The sequence below is a fragment of the Hipposideros armiger genome, unplaced genomic scaffold, assembly GCF_001890085.2.
Source record: "Hipposideros armiger isolate ML-2016 unplaced genomic scaffold, ASM189008v1 scaffold_10, whole genome shotgun sequence".
Classification (NCBI taxonomy): domain Eukaryota; kingdom Metazoa; phylum Chordata; class Mammalia; order Chiroptera; family Hipposideridae; genus Hipposideros; species Hipposideros armiger.
This window is the reverse complement of record NW_017731360.1, coordinates 1,879,325-1,890,422: the sequence shown is the minus strand read 5'-3', so window position 1 is coordinate 1,890,422 and position 11,098 is coordinate 1,879,325. Positions and strand designations below refer to the sequence as shown.

General features: G+C 50.2%; 2 protein-coding genes across 2 annotated transcripts in view; both read right to left on the bottom strand.

Moving 5' to 3' along the window:
* SNIP1 (Smad nuclear interacting protein 1) overlaps positions 1-2,605 on the bottom strand; it is a 16,125-nt gene extending 13,520 nt beyond the window's left edge. Inside the window, exon 1 of the mRNA XM_019658357.1 lies at positions 2,289-2,605. Within this exon, the coding sequence (XP_019513902.1) occupies positions 2,289-2,515 (227 nt within the window). The 5' untranslated portion in view covers positions 2,516-2,605. The remainder of the gene's footprint in view (positions 1-2,288) is intronic.
* A 1,035-nt stretch (positions 2,606-3,640) lies between these two features.
* The window catches only part of GNL2 (G protein nucleolar 2), a 40,594-nt gene continuing 33,136 nt past the window's right edge, over positions 3,641-11,098 (bottom strand). The window contains exons 13-15 of the mRNA XM_019657538.1: positions 4,449-4,918; positions 3,985-4,082; positions 3,641-3,696 (exon numbers count right to left, since the gene is read on the bottom strand). Of these exons, the coding sequence (XP_019513083.1) occupies positions 3,641-3,696; positions 3,985-4,082; positions 4,449-4,918 (624 nt within the window). The remainder of the gene's footprint in view (positions 3,697-3,984; positions 4,083-4,448; positions 4,919-11,098) is intronic.

Sequence of the window (11,098 nt, the reverse complement as noted above, 5' to 3'; positions counted from 1 at the left end):
CTCAAAGCCACACTACAAATAAAGCCGTATTTGCAGTCCCCAGGATAGACAGACCTAAAGATCTGTCCACACACCATGAGGGTAAATTGTGTTACTGGCTGCCATAGGAGCAGAGTAAATAGATCCCAATTGTCTTCGGCTTTACGTAGAAGACTGACAGCTCCTTACGCACGGGTAGCAATTTTCCCTAATTGGGTGTCAAGTCGACCCAGTGGCTGAAAATTTGCTGCTTCCCAAACCTCTTGTCCCGACACAGAGCTCCCAGGATTCCAACGTTTAATTTAGCAGATATTTAGGCCTGAAATCTGAGCCATGGAAAACCACTATTTCAACAACTTTTATTCAATTTCCTTTGCAATGCTTTCTATTATGCACTGAACCGTTATTGTATGGAAACCAGGACAGCTCTGGTTTGTCCTAAAGTAGCAAGACTGTAGGCCAAGCCAGAAACCAGCTAATCTAGAAAATATGGAGTTGGGAATGAAGAGGAAAAGCACTCGGAGTGGCAGCATTGGGATTGTCCTTCCCAGAGACTTTTATCACCTCTCAGCTATTTGTGTGAAGCTGCAAATTTCAAATATTAATGGAGTTTGTTTTTGTTTTTCAGGCCCAACTGGAAGGCATTATTGCACCAAAGAAGTGATAATTTCCATATGGGTCTCACAAGCACGAGTACCCCATCATAAGCCCTTTGTAATAAAAAGCTAGTTTCCTGAGTGAACAAGCCATATCCTCCCCGATCACCACCTACGTATTTGTCAGAAGTCACACTATTGCTCCAGTGTCATGAAACACCTGTGTGGTGGCTAGGCTCCCACTTGGACAGTGGAAGGTGTTGTAGCCCAGATGGTCTCAGATGCAGCCAGCCTTGGGTTTTGCCAACTCAAGTAGTAAGATTTAGAATTCGCCCCTTTCCGCTCTATCCCTCTCGGGTGATGCAATTGCTTTCTCATCACTTAGTACCAGCACTTATTTCTGGCCAAACGAAGCTGCTTCTCTGTCCCATTTCTGGTCCACAATTCATCTTGTACTTTCACTTGGGCTTCTCTGGCCTCTTCCCGTTATTTGATGTCTTTTCATCATCCCTGACCCAATGCAGTTCTAGTAACTCATTTTGGAGTTTGGAGTTTATACTGTATCATCTGACCCCTTCTTCCTGTTTCAGACTGCCTAGGTGAGGAGTCAATGGCAGTGTCAAACCCGTAGCTTATGAGAAAGTAAATGTTTGCTGGAAAGAACAAGTCGCAATGTCCTCTGTTAGCTGCTTGCACTTTAGCTTTTCCCCCAACACTGATTTGTTCACTTTATTCTGCAGATAATCAAACCCTGGCCCTACATCCCTCTAACTAGCTGTTTAATTAACAACGGGAGAGGTGCCCAAACCTCGCATGCAGTTCTAATTAGTCATGACTGGGCTATGGCCTGCAGACAACTACATTTTACTATTCCTCTTAAGTTAAACTCACGTTTGAAGGCTCAGGACTCTTGTGGTTTCGTAGGCCCAGAAGACTAAGTGAGCGACATTGACCTGTAATTCAGGGCGGACCAGGGTGGGCTAGGGCAGCNAGGCTCTTTGCACATGTTGTTTTCTCTGCCTGGATCTTCACAAGGCTGGATTATGGATTAGTCTTACTCAGGTCTCAGCTCAAATGGCACCAATCTCTATCACATTACTGTTTTAATCTATCCCTAATACTTGTTACTAACTAAAACTATTTTCTTTATTTGCTATTATTTTGTCTCAGGGCGAGAACATGTTAATTTTGAGAAGGTAATGACCATCTTGTTCACCCTTAAGACCCCAGTACTAGGGCATTGTTCAGCACATAACAGGTAATCAGTAAAACTATGCTGAATGAATGAATAAATGAAGGAGTCTAGCAAGAGACATTTTTTTTCCCCAGAAGTTCTATCAGGCAGATCATCTAGGCCCTCGATATGGAAATCTTTGGGGACAGGTTAAGTGGGAAGACAACGCCCGCACTCCATTTGCAGGCAGGTGGGGAAAACCTTTCATTTCAACTTAAATGATCCGCTGGGTCATACTCGGCGAAGTGCTGAGCACACCGAGATGGAGGGGCAGGACCCTGTCCATCAGGTGCTTAACGCCCACTTACAACACAGGTGACAGGTAAACAATAGCACAAGCCCCGCCGGATCACTTCCATCCCTTAGGATTAATTCCAAGCAGCTGCGCTCAGCATTCAAGGTGTGTTTCTGACGCTAGCTCGGTCCCCCTCTCGGAATGAGCCCGACCGAAGGTCCACGCCAGGCTGCTTCCCACTTACCGACTACGTCCTCGGGCTCGGTTTCCGCGGTGACCAGGGCGTCCCGGCTCGCCGGCCGGTGGGGACGCACTACCGCCCGAGGAGTCCGGGCGGCGGTGGACAGGAGGAGCGGCCTCCGGGCTGAGGCGCTCCTGCTTCACCACCACCGCCGCCGTCGCCGCCACTATGTCCTCGACCCGGTGCTTTCGCCGGTTCCCCCGCTCCCGCTCGCTCTTCACCTCCTTCATGCTGAGATAGCCGAGGAGCGTAGGAAACACAACGTCCGTTGCACTTCTCTAGCTGAAGGAAATGACGGCCCAGACCCTGGACTTCCGCTTCTGCGGTGTACGCTCTCCCAGAAACCCTCGCGATGGAGAAGCCAAACACGTGACAACGACACTCTTGTGGGCGGGGCTGTAGTGAGGCGACTCTGGGTGGCGGGAGTTTTAAGTTTCCAAAGCCAACTTCTGGGAAAAAGGTACTCTCGAGGCTGCTTGTTGTCGCATCATTAGTAATTCTAAACACGGAGACCACCTAAATGCCCATCAGTAGGGAGTTGTTTAGCCAACTGATGGATGTTATATCGCCATTCACAATGCTATTTACAAACTTTATACGACAAAAGGGAAAAACCCTGACTTGTTATACGACAGAAGCAGGATACAAAATTGTGCACAAACTGTGCTTACATTTACGTTTGAAAATACGAAGGAAATGAAATCATACATGATAGCCCGTGGGCAAATCATTAGTATTTTCCCCCCTCTATTTTTGAACTTTCTGTCATGTTGTCATTTCTCCATTTAATTAAAAACAAATACCTTTTAAAACCTGAGAACTACAGATGTCTTCTGGGACTCTTCTCCAATCCTTCACTGAGGAGTCAGATGACTCCCACTTTGCAGGTAAGAAAATCGGGGATCAGCAAAGGAGATCTGCCACTTCATTCAGACTGAGAGCTAGACGCGGCGCAGGAACTGAAACCCCTGTTTTACCTTCTCCCAAGAGTATTGGAGCGACTCGGTGAGTGGGAGGCCTGACAAGCTAACCATCGAACTTTTTTTTTCGTAAAAGCCACGCAGAACGAAACTGGAGCTCTGCTGGCCCCGCCCAACTTTGAAGCCCCGCCCAGGCCATTAGGCTAGGAGAGGTTTCCATGGTGACGGTAAACAAGGCCCTGCCTGGAGGGGCCGAGGCTGGGCTACTTACTACTCCAGCTGCCGCCATGATTCCCCCCGCCGACTCTCTGCTCAAGTATGACACCCCGGTGCTGGTGAGCCGGAATACGGAGAAACGGAGCCCCAAAGTAAGGACGAGAGTCTCAGGGGGCGAGGGAGCCCGGTAGCTCTGATGGGGAAATGACAGGTCCCACCCTAGAAGATCGGGAGTCCCCAGGGACAGAGGCTGAAACGACTAGGAGTAAAGGGAACTGGGGCGGGGGAAGGAGGGTGGGAGAGAGGTACAAGAAGCCCAGATGCTGGGCGATTCCACAGGGCAGATTTAGAATGGGGAAGGAAGTCACAGGGAGGTGAATGGGGTTCACTCTTTTTCNTTGTCTGTTCCCCTTCCCCAATTCCCCAGCGCTGTTCCCATCCCCCCAATTCCCCAATTAAAAAATAAATAAATAAATATCTGCATGGATAATGATGTCACAAGCGATAATTTGGAGTTTAAGCTTGGATTTCCCAGAGATGCAAATCACATCTAAATGACTGACATAATTTAACTCTACCTGCATCTTCCACATCCTCCTCAGTTGTTGTTCTTTGCTCTTCAGGTTTTGCAAAAACCTTTTCGCTCAGTCCCTTGGATATCCTGAAACAGGAAAGCAAAGTAATGAAACTGTCCCACATTGGCTTCCACTGCCCAAGTCACGTGCTGTCTTGAGACAACCTCGCAGATTGAAGACACCCTGCTCCTCTTCACACCGTTACCAACGTTGGTAGAAGGCAACACCCAACAGGTGTGCAGCTCCCTGGGCATTTCTAAAAGACAACGATGAAACTCCTCCTATTTCAGGGAGCCGGATTTTTTTTTTTTTTAATTTAACAGATCACTTTTTAGAAACGTGGGCAATTCCCCTACCTGTCCCCGCCACAGAACCACCACTCCAATTCTCACGGCAAGTTTCTAGGAAAAGGAAGGAGCAAACTGCAATTTGTGAGAAGATGAAGACAATACCTGACCGCTGAGAACTTTTTCGCTTTGGCTTTGTCTAAAAACTTCTGGTATTTAGCGATCTTTTCATCCAGGGCTTTAATAACTGCCTTGGTGTCGTTTTCCACGTGTTCTTCCTGGGACTCAGGGTAAGGCTCTTCCTCATCGTCTTCTCCTTGTGGCTGCTGTTCCTCCTCCTCCTCCTCCTCCTCCTCCTCTGCACAAGAGCTCTCAAGCTCCTCCTCGATATCTGACATCTCCAAAGGAACCAGGTCATCCCCAGAGAACTGAGGCACCACATTGATTTTGCCAAAGTTCTGCCGAACCCGCGCGAGAATCTGTTGCATCTCTGAGTTGGTGTCACTGTGACTGTTCTCTCCTTTTTCCTTCTCGATGACAAATTCTGACTCTTCACCTCCAGTTTCTGTGACTTCCTCCTCTGCGTTGTTCTGGGTTATTTCTGTGGCAGCTTCCACAGGTGATGAGGACGGAAGCTATTCAGGCCAGAAAGGGGTGAGGGGTGGGGACGGGACGAGAAATGGAATCAAGATAAAAACTGAATCTCTGAACTTACACCGTGCTCTCAAATGAGGCTACCCTCTTCTCAGGACTAAGGGAGAATACTGAAAACACCCAAATTTGAGTCACATCCTAATCAGTTATAAGCCAATGTGCAATAAACCCAGAATCCAGTGTTACAGGATCAAAGGAATATAGCTGCAGTTCCAAAGGATGCACCAACTATTAAGTTTATTTAATCATTACAACCAATCGACCATTTACTGTTAGACAGGTAAAGATTCCCTACACCTTCCCTGAGGATTGTAAGGAAAGGGGGTTGTTGAGATAAATACATTCAAAATTCACACACACCACGAGAATGAAAGCCAAGCTGAATGGTAAGGATGAAAGCAGCACTAGTGTCGAGTATNTAGTTTACGGCATCACACGGTAGCTGCAGCCTATGCCATCGCCAGCGACTCATGGCATCCCAGCTCCAGGTTGAGCTGTTGTTCGCCATCTTAGCTGTAGAGGGCACAGTGTCACTGGCCCTCATGTGGGATCTGAACCGGAGCCCTGCTGCACAGAGCTGGCATCCCAAGCCAGCTCTTAACCAACACACAACTCGACCGGCCCTGCCAGAGACTCTTAATGGCTCTCCATCTCACTCAGACTAAAATCCAAAGTCCTTACAGTGATCTGGAAGACCTGGCATGATCCGGCCCCTGATATATACCCGTGATCTTATCTCCTTTTATTCTCTTTCTGTTCACTGTGCTAATGCCACTGCGGCCTGTGCTTTCTGTTTCTGAAACACTTCACTCTTCCACCTCAGGGCCTTGACAACTGCTGTTCTTACTGCCACAGATGCTCTCCACATGATATTCGCCTGGTTCCCTCCTTTCTTCACTCAGGTCTTGCTCAAATGCCATTTCCTCATGGAGGCCTTCCTTGAGAATTCTTATAAAAGAGCACCTCCTCCCTGCTGCTTTCTTCTGTAGCCACTTTTATCACCATCTACTATTTTTATGTATAAGTTGACAGCACTTTTTTTTAAGTCTATGATGAAAAGAGACGGCAACCTCCTCAGAGATGGAAGTCAAAGAAGAAGGGGGGTGATGTGTCAGTAGACTCCCTCCCACCAAGGCATGGGAGTCCTCTCCCCCATGGTGGTTCCCCTTGGGCTCCCTCCTCATGACTCCAGAACCGGGCCATGCCTCTTGACACAAGGTTTACTATAGGGGGGTTACATGCCTTCAAGAATTTCTCCATTCCCCAATCCACACATTCGCCTCTTTCTGACGGTACAAGGTTTATGGTGCCCTGTGTCTCCCACCCCACAAGTCAGATGGAAATTCCCCCTGGTTCAGATCAAGCAGCAACCACAAATTTGTCCTCTACACATTAGGAGGGTGAGATCTGGAACATGGCTAATGATTTCACAGAGCGCCATGGGAGAGTGGAGATTGCCCAGCCCCAAGGTAGGGGGCCTGTGGAGGCAGCTTAGTGGACATGGCTTTGGAGCCACACACTCCCCAAAGAAGAAAGCGGGACAGAGGATTCTGGTGGGTTGGCGACAGAGCTGCCCCTCACTCCTGCTCAGGCAGAGAGCTCAAAGGGCCATCTCATTCATGTCCTGAGGACCCTCTCTGGTCAATGGGTTTCGCTCAGCCTGGCTGTGTCTGTGCCACAGGGAGTGGGTGGAAGACACGCAGCTATGGATCCAGCAGGTGTCCAGCACCCCCAGCACCAGGATGGATGTGGTACACCTCCAGGAGCAGCTGGACCTGAAGCTGCAACAGCGGCAGGCCAGGGAGACTGGCATATGCCCGGTCCGCAGGGAGCTCTACTCGCAGTGTTTTGGTGAGTGGCCTGGGATGCGGGGGAGAGTACACTACACTCTCCTGACTCCTTCCCTTCCCTCCTCCTCCAGCACAGCCCCAGGCCCTGAGGATCCCCGAGCTGAAGCCCATCCCATCCTACAAAGCAAGGATGAAAATCCATCTTTCTACCTGCCCCACCTAGGAACTGCTAAATGCACCCCCTTCCCCCTTCCAGCCCCGCCTCTCCTATCAGTCAACCTGGTTCCTCACCTCTTAAGCAAATGTTTGGAGTAAATGAGAACTTCCATTTTAAGTCTTTGTTTTTTCAAAGATTTCTATAATAAGTATGTGTTAATTTTTCACTAGAACATTGTATGTTCTCTATGTATATCCATCCATCAACATTCGGCCCTTGGTCCAGAAAAATATTTCAGGGTAATTTGTGTTGTTAACTAACAGATGCAGGGATTTAAGATCTCCCTCCCCAAGTGCTGGTGTGACATGACTGTCCCCCAGCCCAGTCTCACTGGCCCATGTGGACTCTGACATGCAAATGGCCTCCTAACCCTGAGGCAGCTGCGGGGGCTAGCAGGCTCCCTGTGACCTGAGTCAAGTTATGGTTTGCTCTCCAGGTCAGCATTCATGGAGGAGGAGATGGGTGGACAAGCTCTAGACTGTGTTATTTCCAGCCCCAAACCAGTCCAGCCAGGGAAGCACATAGGATTTTTCGGCTGCCTTAAAGCAGCTACTATCTTCAAATTGAAAAGTCAGGTTTCTAAGAATAGTATGCCGATCTTGGCTGAGGATGGAAGACAGGAGCCTCATGGCTGCAAACAAACCTGGACTCCTTCTCCCTCTGCCCTGGGCTTGCCGACTCGACTGCCTGTACTCCCAAGTGCCAAGTTCAGAGCAGTGGCTGCACAGCAAGGCTCCTGGGGTCACCGAAGGCCCCTCCCTGAGATGTGTCTTTAAGTGAGGACACACCCTAGCACTCCCGGTAGGAAGGGTGGCTTGCAGTAGACATGGTGCATTTCCCCTCCTGCCTGCCTTCTCTGACCTCACTGTGTGTGTGCGCATTGGAAGATGAGCTGATCCGCGAGGTCACCATCAACTGTGCGGAGAGAGGGCTGCTGCTGCTGCGAGTCCGGGACGAGATCCGCATGACCATTGCTGCCTACCAGACCTTGTATGAGAGCAGCGTGGCATTCGGCATGAGGAAAGCGCTGCAGGCCGAACAGGGGAAGTCAGACATGGAGAGGAAAGTGAGTAGGGTTTACGGGGAAGCTTTGGCCCTCTGTGATTCTTCTGTCAGTCTCACGGCCATGTGGTTGTCATTCTGGCACTAAATTCTGGCCTCCTAGGGTGCACTCCCGTCACCTTAGAGAGGACCCCTTGGTGCAGGGTGTAAGGGCCAGCCTGGTCCTTGCCAGTTGTCTCCTCTTGGACGAGCCATGCCACTCTCTGACCTCCCACTGGGTGGCAGTACAGACCCTGGCAATGTCTTGGCTTGGACAGCCGAGTTCCAGGTCCCCTTCGCCCAGGCACTCAAGCCACCTCATCCACTTAGAGACATCACAGGATGACTGGGGATTCTGTCCTTAGATTGCAGATTTAGAAATGGAAAAGAGAGATTTGGAGAGACAAGTGAACGAGCAGAAGGCAAAATGTGAGGCCACCGAGAAGCGAGAGAACGAGAGGAGACAGGTGGAGGAGAAGCAGCACAACGAGGAGATGCAGTTCCTCAAGCGGACGAATCAGCAGCTGAAGGTAAGCACCCCACAGGCCCTGGTGGAGGGGCTCCCCCATCGGTCCCCCCAGCCACACAGGCCAAGCATGCGGTGCCTTTTCCCCCAGAGGACTTTCAGTACTTGTCCACATGTGCTGCCAGGGAGTAAAAGCAGCTGACTTTGGGGGAGCTTGGGGGAGGTGAGGGTTCACTACCCAGATTCTCCACTCATCAGGCTCTGGAGGGGACTCTGTTCTCAGCTCTGAATCCCCTTGACGCCTCAGCCTGGCTCTCCGGTGGGGAATTTTTTTCCCTTTGGAAAAAAGTTGTCCATCCTACAGAGAGGTGGCTATGGGAAAAGTGAACCTTCATTCCCATGGCAGCTGGTAATTTGGAGCCTTGTATCCTTTTATCCAGCTGAGCAGAAGGGAAGGAGCGGCCAGGCTTCAGAAACTCCAGTTTCTCAATGGTTGGGTTGCAGACCAGCAGCATCTTCACCTGACAGCTTTTAGGAATACAGATTATTGGGCTCACCCAGGCCTACTGAATCAGAAACTTTGGGGGTAGGGTCCAACAATCTGTCCTAACAAGGTCTCCCGGTAATTCTGATGCTTGCTAACCGCTTTTCTAGACATATGACCTATTGACATTTAGTGGCTGCCTCCCATGGCCCTGGCCAGAAGGGCCCCCTGGATTTTTCTCCCTCTCTGAGCTCGTCTCATAGAAAGCTTACATTCTTGTGATTGGCAGGTTTGTTGGCACTACAAACCAAGAAGGCCGGGCACTTGGTAAAGAAGGGCTAGTGGAGGATGACATAGGTGTTCTTGTTGCTGACTTTAACATAAACATAGAAAAGCTAGAAACGTTCACAGCCAGATGTGCATCTGTTTACTTAGCAGCCTCTGAAGTTGCCTCTCTTATCTGCCATATTCCTTTATCATAAGCCCACGTTCCTCAGTTCCTCCTGTAGTATTGGCAGCAAGAGCAAAGCAGAATACCTTGGCATCCTCCTAATATTTACAAGCAACCTTGTAATCCCTAGGGTGAAGGACTTTNAGCTCTGCTGGCCCCGCCCAACTTTGAAGCCCCGCCCAGACCATTAGGCTAGGAGAGGTTTCCATGGTGACGGTAAACAAGGCCCTGCCTGGAGGGGCCGAGGCTGGGCTACTTACTACTCCAGCTGCCGCCATGATTCCCCCCGCCGACTCTCTGCTCAAGTATGACACCCCGGTGCTGGTGAGCCGGAATACGGAGAAACGGAGCCCCAAAGTAAGGACGAGAGTCTCAGGGGGCGAGGGAGCCCGGTAGCTCTGATGGGGAAATGACAGGTCCCACCCTAGAAGATCGGGAGTCCCCAGGGACAGAGGCTGAAACGACTAGGAGTAAAGGGAACTGGGGCGGGGGAAGGAGAGTGGGAGAGAGGTACAAGAAGCCCAGATGCTGGGCGATTCCACAGGGCAGATTTAGAATGGGGAAGGAAGTCACAGGGAGGTGAATGGGGTTCACTCTTTTTCGTGGTAGCCGGGTCGAAGAAGAGATCTGGTAATGATTGCGCCATCACTAGAGGTGTGAAAGCAGAGGCCCCAGCACCGATGCCAGAAACACCTGTTCAAAGAGATACAAGCATTGGGTGGGGGTGGGACCACAGCCTCCTTCAGCCCTGAGACATAACTTCTGTTGAGAAGACAGATGGGGAAAATGAGCTGGGAAGAGGGGAGGGGTGTGCTGGAGATCTGGAGCCAGCCAGAGGGCCAGGACCTGTGGAGCTCAGTGTCTGAAGCACCTCCTGCCCTAACTGGTTTCTTCTTCTCAGGCTCGGCCACTGAAAGTCAGCCCCCAGCAACCTGGACCCTCAGGTCCAGTCCCACAACCACCAAAGACCAGGCTCCCCTCAACTTCCTGTATCCCAGATCCTACAAAGCAAGCAGAAGAAATCTTGAATGCCATCCTGCCTCCAAGGTAACAAAGCAGGAGCAGTTACCTGGGAGAAGGCCCAGGCTTTTGCATCGCAGAGCGTGGGGATGTGGAAAGAGGCACCCTGTCTCTGTTCCTGGCTGAGATTTCCTCCCACCATCCTAGAGCTCCTTGTGCTTGCAGATGGTTGGATCTTGAAAGGGTGGTGGGGAGACCTCTTCTCTATCTACCCTCATTTCCTGAGTGCACTCACTCAGGCTTATGGCTTTAACTGTATGCTGATGGCTCCCAAATGTGTATTTCCAGCTCTGTCCTCTCCCCTAAACTCCAGACCCACATATTCTACTACCTCATTACCTTCATGAAGATGCTAGCAGACGTGTCAAACTCAACACGTCCAGACTTAATCACAATTTCTTCCTTCCCCCGGACCTGCTCATTCCCAGTCTTCTCCTTTCTACTAGGGGCTCAGGTCACCTCTCATTTCTTTTGATCTTTTACATCACAATGTCCTATCCTTCATCACATTTCTTTGGCTCCACCTTCACATTATATCCCAAATCTGACCACTTCACCACCTCTGCTTCCACCATCTTGTTCCTAGTCCTTGTTTGTCACCTGCACTAACTGCAGTGGCCTCCTATCTGAAAACCCAGCTTCCGCTCTTTGCCCCTACAACCTATTCTCCGCATGGTCCCGAAATCATAAGG